This window comes from Suillus fuscotomentosus (assembly GCF_016647785.1).
Source record: "Suillus fuscotomentosus strain FC203 chromosome Unknown F5891scaffold_7, whole genome shotgun sequence".
Lineage (NCBI taxonomy): Eukaryota > Fungi > Basidiomycota > Agaricomycetes > Boletales > Suillaceae > Suillus > Suillus fuscotomentosus.
In genome coordinates, this window is record NW_024539519.1 from 809,836 (window position 1) to 823,684 (window position 13,849).

General features: G+C 48.6%; 4 protein-coding genes across 4 annotated transcripts; all 4 read right to left on the reverse strand.

Annotated features, from left to right (window-relative positions):
- Window positions 1–2: 2 nt before the first annotated feature.
- Window positions 3–1,336, reverse strand: F5891DRAFT_689685 (uncharacterized protein). Its single transcript, XM_041372806.1, has 4 exons — window positions 1,023–1,336; window positions 867–965; window positions 193–817; window positions 3–141 (listed from the first exon to the last, which is right to left on the reverse strand). Exons 1-3 carry the CDS (start codon window positions 1,113–1,115, stop codon window positions 353–355), a joined length of 657 nt encoding a protein of 218 aa, XP_041231001.1. The 5' UTR covers window positions 1,116–1,336; the 3' UTR covers window positions 3–141; window positions 193–352.
- A 1,551-nt stretch (window positions 1,337–2,887) lies between these two features.
- Window positions 2,888–5,195, reverse strand: F5891DRAFT_689707 (fungal-specific transcription factor domain-containing protein). The gene is made up of 5 exons (XM_041372807.1): window positions 5,101–5,195; window positions 4,831–5,056; window positions 4,398–4,782; window positions 4,233–4,346; window positions 2,888–4,176 (listed from the first exon to the last, which is right to left on the reverse strand). The coding sequence occupies exons 1-5, from the start codon at window positions 5,115–5,117 to the stop codon at window positions 2,963–2,965; spliced, it is 1,956 nt and encodes a 651-aa protein (XP_041231002.1). The 5' UTR covers window positions 5,118–5,195; the 3' UTR covers window positions 2,888–2,962.
- A 2,638-nt stretch (window positions 5,196–7,833) lies between these two features.
- F5891DRAFT_689769 (fungal-specific transcription factor domain-containing protein) lies at window positions 7,834–9,642 on the reverse strand. The gene has a single exon (XM_041372808.1). The coding sequence runs from the start codon at window positions 9,221–9,223 to the stop codon at window positions 7,937–7,939; it is 1,287 nt and encodes a 428-aa protein (XP_041231003.1). The 5' UTR covers window positions 9,224–9,642; the 3' UTR covers window positions 7,834–7,936.
- A 1,346-nt stretch (window positions 9,643–10,988) lies between these two features.
- Window positions 10,989–13,104, reverse strand: F5891DRAFT_976361 (fungal-specific transcription factor domain-containing protein; the record flags this gene model as incomplete). Its single annotated transcript, XM_041376598.1, has 5 exons — window positions 10,989–12,277; window positions 12,343–12,456; window positions 12,508–12,751; window positions 12,805–12,906; window positions 12,994–13,104. The coding sequence occupies 5 exons, from the start codon at window positions 13,102–13,104 to the stop codon at window positions 10,989–10,991; spliced, it is 1,860 nt and encodes a 619-aa protein (XP_041231004.1).
- Between the last annotated feature and the right edge of the window lie 745 nt (window positions 13,105–13,849).

Sequence of the window (13,849 nt, forward strand, 5' to 3'; positions counted from 1 at the left end):
GTAAATCGGATTGCCGGTGAGTGCTCCAGGGTGGGGTTTGGCGCCTCGAAAGCCGTGGGCGATACGAATTAAACTGAAGTGCAATGATGCCAATGCGGAAATAGCATTTGCCACGGAGCCCTGTGGATGTTTCAATACAAGCTAAATAATGGTTAGCAACGAAGTAATCAATTGCTTTAGAGAAAATCTTACTGAATATGTTGTATTTGCTACAGAATTGCCAGCAAACGCATACTGCAACTGCCGAACATGCTCGAAGTAATAGAAAATGTGCTCCATTTGCAAGCCATCGTCTGGTATCGATAACATTGGAGAGTTATACAGGTCTTGGGTGGCGGTGTCGAAGTCAGGATTAAAGTGCAATTCTGACACGGGCGATGTGTCTGAGGGAAGAGAGCCGGAAGGGCTGAAGGGGGAATTGTGGTTTGAACGCTGAAAGCTCCCATCTCTCGTGTACAGAGGGAACAGAAATGATCTGAGGTGAGTTCAATGTTGAACCTGAGGATGGGGTGTCAGTCGCTATAAGGTTGATTTCTCTTATGACAAAAAACGCACCAAAAACGGACATTCCGGTTGGGTCGCTCAATGAATCGACATACGCTGGCATTCCCAAATCGTTGACTCGAGAAGACGCCGAAGAAGTTGCAGATGGTTGAAACTGTCGTGAAGGGAACACGGAGGATGAAGAAGCTGGCGTAGATGATGGACCCGCTGAACTGGCTTGCAATATCGATGATTTTGGCTGACCACGAATGAGGCCAGCCCGTGTTAGCTGAGCTTTGATGCCAGCCTTGTAATCTTCGACGGCTTTCTTGTCCTGTAGGACGATAAGGGACGGTAGCAAGAGGGACAGGTCCTGTACTCACGCGCATCCATTCTGGGCGTCTTGATCCCCATCCGAGACAATCTATTCTCAAGCGTTTACAGGTATGACAGGAGTTGGCCTCTCGTTGTTCGTCACATTTCTATTATAACATGCATGGTCAAGAGGCATGAAGGGGTTTATTTGAGTCGAGACGTACCTTTCTTCGGAGGCGACATGTCCTACGATTGGAAATTGGAATGGATGCGTTAGCAAATGGAACGGTCTGGGAAGAAGTGGTGCGCACCAGCATCCCCCCCTGCCTGTCAAGCTTGCACGAGGTAAATCTACTGGCATTCTGTTTGGAGTTTCTCGTGAATGTGTACTATGGGAATCTGCTTCATCCGAAGATTTGGATTGCCAGAGGGGGGCGGAGACGTTGGCAGGAGAAGTATTGTTGGAAGGCGTCTCAGACGGGGGCGATGAACTACCGCTGGCTGACGAACTACGGTATGGGTTTGACATTCACGCCACGATTGGGGGTTGTAATGATGAAGCAATATATTTTTGACTGAAGAAGATGTTTTAAGAGGAGATTACAGCCACCTACAGGAAATACCGATGGGGTGACGGACACTTTGGTTCAGTCGCAAAAGAAAAGACGGCGTGATGTTTGGTTCTGTCGCAAACGAAAAGACGGCGATGTTTATGGCCTAAAGAAGTATGCAGAAGTGTAATCCAAAACTAATTTGGATTCATTCATGAATTGGTCTCCAAGTAATTAACTCCGCAAGGGCTATGGGATCCAGTGTCGGTTGGGACATCGGTGCACAACACGAAGCGATGAGGGAGGGGTCACCACGCATCCTCCGTCTCATTAGCTCACAAAACATGAAGAAAACATTTTTGAAGTTTCTTCTATCAAGGGTGAAATAAAGACCAAGCATTTTGCTTATATAATTTCCGATTTCGATGGATGAACTCAAAAAGTGTACGTGTAACCGCAGCCAACGATTCTATCTTTACCGAGTCCCGAGAGAACTCCGGGGTACCTGAGAATAAGCTGGATATCAATGTGCCTTGAAATTGTATTGTCTACAATGTGTCAGGTTTATTATATAATGCGATACATCGGTATATCTGTCCCTGCAGGTCGCCCTCGAGGTATATTTGATCCGATTATATCGCGAATTATGGGGTTTTTGTAATCATCATCAAATTAAACACGATCACTCCTTGAATCAAGCCTTCTCAACGTTCCGCGAGTAGAACGTTCATTCGAGAGCATGGCCCAGGCCTGTCAAGGCACACTCAACAGATTTACACATTCTTACAAAAGGAAACTCCCGCTGAATCTCCGACGATCCCCCATGTCGGTACTTGATAGTCACCGGGACGTGCCCGAAGGATGTTTCCGCATGGCAAGACACCTCTTGGATACCCCCATCACGGAACATCGCAGTGCCCGTCGTTGCGACGTTTGAGTACACCTCGGTCGCTGCAACCACTAGTCGCTTCTCCTGTGCACTCCTCGATCGATTGGCATCTCTCGAGTCTTGACGTCGTTCGTTAATTAAAGTTGCTCAATCACATTTCAGTGGCAGTGCCAAGGTTGTATCACCATGTCTTGCACAACACGCCTGGTGATCTCTACAGCAAAGATATCATACATCATCTTCCGTGGAGTTCGCTCATCGTGAATAACTAGTGTGGGATCAGCTTTGAAACGCTATGACTGACCAGTCTGACGCAACATGTGCGTGGTACGGTGGTACTAAAAGCCAGGATGGTCCCGAAGCTAGTGACTGAATCGAGAACAAGTTTCAGACTGCACGTGCATGTGCAGATCTGAGAATGGTGTCGTAATAAGTAAGATGCTAGCGGCAGTGCTGAAATGGTCCATCAGAAACATACCGACGGTGCATTGAATATTGATAAGGCCGAGGAGGTGGGTGTCTAGAAAATAACGCATAGCATTCGGAAGTCGTGCAAGCGCAGACGCGATTTGTTCACCGGGCGTAAATAAATTACTGCTTGTAGGGTATAAGAACGGAGAGCCTCGGGAAATAAACAACCGACCTACATACTGGGGGCATGCCGAACACTTTAGCAAATAATGAGGCGCCAGGAAGTAAAAGTCCATGTGTCGTAGAATAGCCTTCACACAAGAAGCATCTGGGACTGCTGCATGACGACACGCCAGTCCACGGGCTCCCCTCGCTCTCGGCTCCTCCACACTTCTCTCATAAGTTCAGCAACCCGAGTACAGTTCCCCACTGTCTCCGTCTGCTGCTCCAGCAGGCATCGCAGGAAGTACTCGCGATATTGAGGGACATCCGTTAAGCAGCCACATATGCATATGCTGAACACGACGCTGCGCACAATATGGCGTGCTGTGCTGACGTCTTCAGCACGCCTGAGACACTTGACTGTTTCTGCGATGTTGCTTATAATCTCTGGACATTGTGGGTGATCCCCAGAGATGATGAAGTGGAGATAAACAAGCGCGGACGCGCGGAATACGTCAGATGTGAGGCGTCGTCGGCGTGACTTCTCCGATTCAAAGCCCTGGAGGTGGTCAGAATCATTGGTAGTTTGCAGGATGGCTTCGATATTTTGCCCGCGTCTGACGAGTTCGGGAACGATGAGTCTCCCAACACGCCTGCATTCATCCTTCCAGCATGCGAGATTAGCGATTTCAGCGAGGGCGAGGACGATGTGGTTCTCGCATCCCATGACGCACATCATGGAAAGCTCCGGTCTGCCATCATCGACGGCAGTGGCGGGGTCATAGAGCGAACGGAGCACGTCAAGGAACTTGGGACGACGGCTCAGCGTTGCAGAAGCAAGGACATCGAACCACATGGACGTCTTGATGATAAATTGCATACTGTCACTGCATAAGCTCAGCGCCCAGTCCGGCGCATGATGTCTCCGCTGGAGAACTTTGATGGAAAATTTGCAAGCGCTGTCGAGGAACGCTTGCCACTGCCCTTGTCCCCTAGAGAAGATGAAATAGGAAACCATGCAAAGGCTTGCAAAAGCGTCTCCTTCCGTCACTGGTATTACTGGTACACTTCGTATGCGTGCGTACACATCATGGTCTGTTGGCGCAGTGAAACCAATTGCACCTTGGGTGCTCTTGCGGTGCAAATCCGCAAGCAAACATGCAGCCTCTCGGGCTGAATCACTGGAGTGTATGAGATTCCATATGAGTGTATCAATGGACCAGTCGGCATGCAAATACTGGGTACGGAGAACATGGTGCATGTAGTGTTGCAATAATGCGTTATTATCGTCTTCATCCGGGAAGTATGCATGGTACATTGCAGAGAAGTCGCTGGTGTGAGGTCGAGGCAGGATTGATTGCGTCCCTGGAAGAAGAAGGTTTGAGGACTATGATACGCATGATAACGATACAGGGCCTTACGTGATGGATCTAAGCTAGTCGTATAAGTAGTGGAAGGATACGTAGGCAGCATAACCCCAGGATAATTTTCCCGAGCGTCCAATGATGAATCAATGTCCTGCATCACGGGAAGTCCTACGACGATATGAGAAAACGAGCAAGGGTATTCTACGATAGGAGTCTTACGAGTGTCAGTGTCCCCACGAAGATACTGATTACGGGCCATACCCGGGGATTGCTCGTCGCTAGAGATCGACGAGCTGGGGGTCTGCGGACTCGTGCTCGGGGAAGTATAATCCGTCAGAATTAATGGAGAAGCGGTGATAGAGATTGACAAACTCGGGGTCTGGGGACTCGTGCTCGCGCACAAAGCGCTATCCACAAATTGAACTGCTTCCTCAGTAGGAGGACGATCAATGGGCGTAGTAGACCAGCAACATGTCATAAAATCCCATTGCTGGCCAGTGACAAAACAGTCATCCGGACGAGGATGTATTCTCCCTTCAACCACTTTCAGCGAGACTGCAATGTTGTTGGCCAAGTGACGCCAAGGAATGTCTCCCGTTAAAACCTGCAGGACGAGTCAGGAAATTACATTAGCAAGAGGACCATCACTGACTTGGAGCATGATACTACCAAAGGAGTACATATCACTTTGAGTGGTGGCTGCAGAAGCTGATTCTTCTCCAGAGAGAATTTCAGGAGCTGTCCATCTCACTGCTCCTGGATGACAGCTCATCCTCGCGAGGTATGTCATGCCAGCCAACTTTTTAAAAGTTCCAGAAAGGCCAAAATCGGCAAGATACGCCTTTCTTTCACTATCAATGAGGACGTTGTTCTTGCAACTGATCGTTAGTATGTGAGGGATAGAATAAATGATGGATCTTACACCAGTGAGGTCTCCATGAACGATAGGGTTTAAGTCCGTATGTCCGTCTTCTGTCAAACTAAACGTATGAACTGACATAAAAAATTATACATTTTCCTATGGATATGCACGTTTTACCCACGATAGTTGAGGCCAGCAGCAATGTCACGAAGCTTGGGCACAAAACAATGAATTCAACTGTGCAAACTGGGAACGTATTTGAAGTGCTCACCAAAAGTAGACGATCGTGCAGCCCAAGGGTCTCTTTGTTCTGCTGGAGAAATGTCGTCAGAGTGCCATTGGTCATCCACGGAGCAACCAAAGCCGCTGAATGACCAAAGCCCGAAGTTGTGCCCATGAATTTCAAAATATTAGAATGCCGCAACCTCTTCCAAATTCCAAGCTCCCTCCGAAACATCTAAGAAAGCTTAATGAGAATATGACTATTCCCTCAGATAGAATATTACCTCAGCATCAACGTATCCTGGTCGCATGGCTTTGATGGCGACCTGCGGGCGAGTGTAAAATTAGTGGGTGTGGAAGAACTGCAACATCCGCACGAACCTCTGCATTGCCCTCTGGTCCGCGGTATGTACACCGGTAAACATCTCCATATGCGCCGCAGGAAATCGGGTGCGCGCTGTGTCGGATGATAAAACTGGTCAAGTCTGGGACGAGGGTTGAAGTGATCAGCTGAGTGGAGGGAGCGATATTGGGAGTAGTAAGTGGAGATTGTTCGAGAGTACTGGTAAATCCTCGCTGATCTGCTGTCGAAGGACCGTCAACTCCAGCATCCGTTCTAAAACTTGGATCTTCATGGATTGTGCGAAGCCTTTGGGTTGATGATCTCCCTCCCGGTATGATGTATGGGTGTTGTCGATGTTGCGCCGTCGAACGGGGAGAACGGGGACGATGCTGTGCACCAAAGTTGGTCATGCTGGAAGAAGAAACCGTGTCCGAAGGGAAAGTAGGACCAGGGTCTGGTTGTATACCCATCTCTTGTTGCATGGCTAAAATGGCCGTTGTAGTCTACACTGGTGTGGTTGTGTTGTCGATGGGAAGGGTGGTACATGAGGCCTCGAGGTTTTTGATTAAGACAGGATTACACAACGAGAAACGAACTAGGCCAGATTGGTACTTTCGGCATCATCAGTGAACGCCTGAGTCCTTTATATTTAGGGTATACCAAAGTTGGTTGTACTGGAAGAAGAAACCGTATCTGAGGGGGAAGCACGACCAGAGTCTGGTTGTGTGTCCATCTCCTGTTGCATGACTAAAACGGCCGTTGTAGTTTCGAGTGGTGGTCGTGTCACTGTTATCAATGGGAAGGGTGGTGCATATGCATGAGGGCTGGGGCGTTGAGGCCTCGAGGTTTTTGATTAATACAGGATTACACGAGAAATGAACTAGGCCAGATTGGTACTTTCGGCCCATCACTGGCATACGTCATGACCGAAGGGACATATTGAAACGTTGCACTGTGCAATACAGAACGAAGCAGGTGGCAGGGAAAGGCGCACCGAGTGTCCCGCTGCACATGATCCAATCATGGTCAACTCAGTCCGACAATTGTCGAAAAGGAAACACTCTTTTTTTTGTGAACGCCGTTCCGTAGGCACCAGAATATAGCAAGAAAGATCTCAGGTGGTCTATTACAGCCATTCACTGAAAATGCTGAGTCAAATTGCCAATCGTCAAAAACGAAACAGTTCCCGGAAGTTGCCATTTTCTTTTTTGGGACATTTGGCTTCAGCTAGTGTTCCGCAAAGAACGAAGATTGTCATTGTCTACTATCGTTGGGCCAGAGTTGCAAAACGCTTCATAGCTCACGCAACAACACATCTTAAGTCCTCTACTCTTGGATCTAGGATCTTCCAACACAGATTCATAGCATTGTATTTTTTTTATAAAAAAATACCTATGAGGAACATGTACGGCTCCAAATCTATCACTCGAAGTCACCTGTTTCACATAGAATAGTCAGGGGAGGACGAAGTTTCGAACCAAAAAATTTCATTTTTTTTCACATACACCTCATACCTACCCTTACCTTCTGAGAATTTTTCCGATGAGAATAGAGCAGAGTTGTGGTTGTTATTGACGATGCAATCACTGGTGTCAAAGAATGCTCAAGCGTGACAGGTTGGAGCGGAGAATCAATTCTGATTGCGGACTCTCTTGCGCTTGCCAATGTTTTACTCTCTCGCGTCTCATGCATACCGGTTGCCGGGTCGGGGTTCAGATTCATAGAATCGATGTTGTGACATAGTGTGACATCTACGCCAACCCGCTCCATGAATGGGAAATTTTGCAACTCTACTATTTCTAACATCTTGCGTCGGCATCCCTCTGGCAGCATCTTCTAAATACATTTCGTTCTTCTGTCAATTAGAGCTTTCCTATGACACACGTAGCTATAATTCCATGTAATTATTTTGTCTTAATGTGTGGTAGTTATTGAGATGTGAAAATGAGGTCCTTAAATTTTGCAACTCTGGCCCAACGATAGTATGACAAAGTGTTTGGTATTGCTGAGCCAGCCTGATGGCTCAGGGTAGCTCTCTCAGAGAGTCGTCTCTGAGTTCAAGGACTTGTATTAGTAATACTTGTTTGGAATTAACTTCCACCTCCTCCAATGAAACACCATCCTAGCTACACATAAATATCATTAGATAGATCAGTAAATTATTCGTGGGGTATGTATGAATTACAACATGTAGGGTATGAAAATAAAAAACGTCCGAAAAAAATTTGACGCGCTACATGCAGCACGGGGCTAGGGGCGTGCCGAACACCTTTATAATTAGCAAATAACGAAGAGAGGTAGCGAAAAGACCATGTGTCGTAAGATGGCATTTTAGACAAGAAGCATGTCTCGCATGACAACGCGCCAGTCCACAGGCATCCCTCCTTCTCGGCTCGCCCAAACTCGTCTCACGAGATCACAGATAAGAGCGCAGTTCCCCGCTGTCTGCATCTGCTGCCCCTGCAGAAGCTGCAGGAAATAATCGCGGAATTGAGGGTCATCCGTCAGGCAGCCGCAGACGCATATGTTGAATACCATACTGTGCAGGACATGGGGCGCTATGCCAGCGCTGACATCTTCAGCATGCCTGAGACACATGGCTGTTTCCGTGACGCTGTCCATGATCTCTGGACATAGCGGGTAGTCCCCGGATAAAACGGAATGGAGATAAACAAGGGCAGACATGCGGAATACAGCGGAGGTGAGGCGTCGTAGGCGAGATTTTTCTGTTTCAGTAGGGTGGGGATGATCATCGTCGTTGGTAGTCTTCAGCACGGTTTCGATGAGTTGCCCGCGTCTGACGAGTTCAGGAACGCTGAGGCTACCAGTGCACCTGACTTCTTCCTTCCAGCATGCAAGATCAGCAATTTCAGCAAGGGCGACGATGTTGCGGGTTTCGCATCCCATAATATTTATCATTGAAAGCTCCGGTCTGCCATCAGTGAGGGCAGTGCCAGACGGATCAGAGAGAATTCGGAGTACTTCAAACATGGGACGACGGATCAAAGTTACGGAGGCGAGGACATCATACCACATGGACGTCTTGATAATAAACCGCATACTGTCGGTGCAGGATATCAGCGCACTGGCTGGCGAAGAGGGGTTTTGCTTGAGGGAGGCAAGGGAAAATTGGCAAGCACTGTCGAGGAATGCCTGCCATTGCCCTTGGCCGCCGGAGAAGAGGCAGTAAGAGATCATGCAAAGACTTGCAAAAGCGTCTCCTTCCGTGACTGGTTCTATGGCCCCTTGGATGCGTCTGTGCACATCACGGTCTTCTGGCGCACTGTAACCAATCGGACCGCCTTGGGTACTCCTGCGGTGCAAATCCGCAAATAAGCAAACAGCCTCTCGGGCTGCATGGCTGGAATGTATGAGATTCCAGATGATGGCGTCAACAGACCCGTCCGCATGAGAGAACTGAATAGGAAGAACATGTGTCATATAATAATGCAATAAGTTTTGGTAGCTGTTTAGGTCGATCCAGTTCTGATGAATGGGGCTAACGGAGGCGGGCAAGCGATAACCTGCGGGTATGACGGTGTAGTTTTCGTCGTCGTCGTCTGACCAGTGTGCATTGTACATTGAAGATAATTCGCTGGTGTGGGGTCGGGGCAGCATAGTGCGTTTGATTGGAGCTCTGCCAAAGGAGGACTAGGGTGCTATATATACCCGGTAATGATGCGGCCTTACACGATAACCGGCTTATACTTCCTGAGCGCTGAACCCTGCCATGGGTGCCCTGTTGCACTCAGTCGAAGCAGGCCGGTCCCGGCTCGGTTCGCGGCCTGACGCCGTGCTTTGTATAAGGAAAACTTGAATAGAATTTTCGAAGAATCTCCAAGCTGTGACCTAGCTGTTTTGAGGCCTGTGTAAGTCAAGCGAGGGCTGTAGCCTGAACGGATTGCAGGCAGGGGACAAGTAGGCTATCGTCTGGTTGCAGACCGGAGGAAACGAGGCTGGGGTGCTTTGACATAATTGGATAACTAGAAATTGAGTTATGTTGCATGGCTGAATTTTAAATGTAAACAAACGTCAGTTTAACCGTAAGGCCTTAGGGCCGAACGGGCATAATGATTTTGATGCCAGATGCCAACTCGCGCGACAGCTTGTTTCGTTGTACGCTGTCGGGAGCTGTGACTGACCCACCTAGAATGAACTTGGACTGTATTCTCAGGCCTGACTAGGATCAAGAACTCTACAGTTGAATGATGACAATGTCAATATCAATAATAAACTCAACCGATGTGAAAAACGCACCATCACGATGGAACATTCTCTAATTAACATTTAACCTTCGAAACCGCCGACGTTGAAATGATAACTTACAAGAAAATGTGATTCATTTTGGGAGAAGTACTCGGCCCAAATTGTCGGCACCTATCGCGTCACGGTGACCACAGACCGTGCAATCTTGGACATTTATCAAGGAAGGGGAAGCTCGAGTTTGATATGATATTCTATCTGCAAACAATGGCAATGATACTCTCAGGGCAAACCTATTTGGAGCATGACCGTGGAAGGCGATCACGACAAATGCCAACTCGTGATTGGTCCGTGCATGCGGGTAGGGCCAGATTTTACTATAGGACGTCGCCGAATCAATTTATGGATAGATACTGCCAGGGTCCTGGATACTGTTACATATCAAGGAGGGTCGGGGTTGCTGCGACGTTTTGGTGTCGCTGCCAGTGTAAAACATGATTTATGTAACGGGCCGAGAGCCTATAAGCGGCTACGGTCCTAGATTGATTAATATTCAGGGCACCACTTCTGAATGAATTTTTTTCTTACAAGTCGACTTGCGAAAGCTGTAATTGAAGGCTTTGATTCTGACGGCTTAAAGGAGACCCGCCACTGCGCTCTTTGATTAGGTTCATACCGCAGCCAGGGGATCTCTAATACAGCATCCTGAATATGTTCCGGATAGTTCGCAGAAGACTGTCAGCGCTAAGTCAGCTCGAGAACGTTATGACCGAATGACCGAATTTCAGTTAAAGGGCAATTTGAAACTACATGCATATATATGCAGATGAGGAAAGTATTACACAATGATAAGAAAATTAATTCGGCTCACCCGGAACCAGCGGCAGTGCTGATACACCCCCATGCGGTATGATAGGAGACATGCGGTGCCCCTCGAGGCTGTGGAGATATTATGTCTAGAAAAACAATACATAGCATTTGTATGTCGTGTGTAGTATGGGTCACAGATGATGCAAGTTCGTCGAGGCATGTAGTGTGATATACAGCTTGTGTGGTATGAAAATGAAGATCTTGAGGAAATAATTCGGCGCGCTGCACACCAGGGGGGCGCCCAAATACTTTTAACAGATTATGCATAGAGCAACGAAGGGAAAAAGTTCATGTGTCGTAGGATAGCCCCTCAGACAAGAAGCATCTGGGATTGTTGCATGACGACACGCCAGTCCACGGGCTCTCCTCGCTCTCGGCTCCTCCACACTTCTCTCATAAGTTCAGCGACCCGAGCACAGTTCCCCACTGTCTCTGTCTGCTGCTCCTGCAGGCGCCGCAGGAAGTATTCGCGGTATTGAACAACATCCGTCAGGCAGCCACATATACATATGCTGAACACGACGCTGCGCACAACATGGCGTGCTGTGCTGACGTCTTCAGCACGCCTGAGACACTTGACTGTTTCTGCGATGTTGCTCATGATCTCTGGGCATTGTGGATGGTCCCCAGAGATAACGGAGTGGAGATAAACAAGCGCGGACGCGCGGAATACGTCAGATGTGAGGCGTCGTCGGCGTAACTTCTCCGATTCAAAGCCCTGGAGGTAGTCAGGGTCATTGGTGGTCTTCAAAATGGCTTCGATATTTTGCCCGCGTCTGACGAGTTCGGGAACGCTGAGTCTTCCAGCACGCCTGCATTCATCCTTCCAGCATGCGAGATCAGCGATTTCAGCGAGAGCGAGGACGATGCGATTCTCGCATCCCATGACGCCCATCATGGAAAGCTCCGGTCTGCCATCATCGACGGCAGTGGCGGGGTCATAGAGCGAACGGAGCACATCAAGGAACTTGGGACGACGGATCAGCGTTGCAGAGGCGAGGACATCGAACCACATGGACGTCTTGATGATAAATCGCATGCTGTCAGTGCATAAGCTCAGCGCCCAGTCCGGCGCATGATGTTTCCGCTGGAGAACTTTGATGGAAAATTCGCAAGCGCTGTCGAGGAACGCTTGCCACTGCCCTTGCCCCCCAGAGAAGAGGAAATAGGAGACCATGCAAAGACTTGCAAGAGCGTCTCCTTCCGTCACTGGTGCACTTTGGATGCGTGCGTACACAGAATGGTCTGTTGGCGTAGTGAAACCAATTGCACCTTGGGTGCTCTTGCGGTGCAAATCTGCAAGCAAACATGCAGCCTCTCGGGCAGAATCACTGGAATGTATGAGATTCCATATGAGTTTATCAATCGACCCATCGGCATGCAAATATTGGATACGGAGAACATGGTGCATATAGTGTTGCAATGATGCGTTTTGCTGCATGTTCAGGTTAAACCAGTTATATTGGACGGTGTTAATGGGCTGGGGCAAGAGATATCCAGAGGGTATGACGACGTTATTCTCGTCTTCGTCCGGGAAGGTTGCTTGGTACATTGCAGAGAAGTCGCTGGTGTGCGGTCGAGGCAGGATTGATTGCGTCCCTGCCAAAAGGAGGGCTTGAGTACTATGATACATACATATACTTAGTAACGATACGGGGTCTTACATGATGGATCTAAGCTAGTCGTATAAGTAGTGGAAGGATACGCAGGCAGCATAACCCCGGGATAATTTTCCCGAGCGTCCAATGGTGAATCAATGTCCTGCATCACGGGAAGTCCTACGACGATATGAGAAAACGAGCAAGGGTATTCCACGATAGGAGTCTTACGAGCATCAGTGTCCCCCCGAAGATAATCATTACGGGCTATACCCGGGTGTCGCTCGTCGCTGGAGATCGACAATGTGGGTGTCTGCGGACTCGTGCTTGGAGAAGCATAGTCCGCCGAAAGTGATAGAATAGAAGGCTCCTGGTCGTTGGGACGAGGCCCAGCACCAGAATGCCCTTTAATCATTCCTTGTGCGGCAAGAAAGTTTTTAATTTTTTCTCGTAGGTCGACGACTTTGTCGCTTGCCTTGAGGAAAAGAATCAAAATGATAAGGGAATGATTTAAATAAAATAACATACCCGCAACCATTCTGGACGCTTTGCGCCAAAACCAAGACATTGTAGACGAAGTCGAACGCATGTTTGGCAGCTGCCGTCGTTGTTGGGCTGCTCGTCGCATTTCTAGGAAGGGGGGGGGGGGGGCGAATGAGCGCCTGATGACAAAGAAGCGACGATCGAAGATCGAAGGAGTGACGTGCAAAGACCTACCTTCCGACGGATTCTGCACGTGTAACAACCCGACTTGGCGCGCACAGCGCCTTTAGCCTTGGGCGCTCCGGTCCGTCTAGCCTGAGTAGGAGACTTTGGTGTAGGGGGCATGGTGATTACGAAGATGAAGGTATAAGGGGAGAGTGTGGGGTAACAAAGATACAGGGAGAGAAATGATGTACAATGAGATAGAAAGAAACAAGAGGAAGCGACACAGGACGCATTCTATGTACGAGAGTATAAGTAGCAGCATAACGTTCGACGAGAACGGGGAACGACAACACCTGTTCAAAGAATAAAATAACCAAAAAAGGGAAATAGTAAATCTATTAATATAAGTTCGACAGAAGGTAGTTTCGGGGTCTTTCCTTACCAAACATCCACCCCCATACCATGAGAACTTGGCAAGGGGCGCTTTTGCTTCCGCGCGTTAAACGGCACTCTTGCATCGCGGCCTTCCAAATCAGGGCGCTAGCTGATCATCATTCCATGATCAGTGTACGGCTTGTGTACGACAATGTACGCTTGTGTATCCCCCCCCAGATGTCAATTCGCTTCGAACCTTTCAACTCTTTGTCACAAGTACAGCATGTAGGGTGGGGTTCATTCCCTCCTGCCACATAACTCATGGTCATTTCGTTATTCCCTCTTCCTCCAAATACACAGCAGAACCAAAGGGCAGTGTAAACCCAGCCATACCTACTCGGGAAAACATGTGCTGACCTGCCTCATGATCCCTCGCAACAATCGTAGTGATTTCCATCAGAGAGCCGGAGAAGACTGAACCCAGACCGACCCTCTCCGGTTCTCGCTTTGAATACCGTCGGGAGACCCCATGGACCAACAATAACACTCA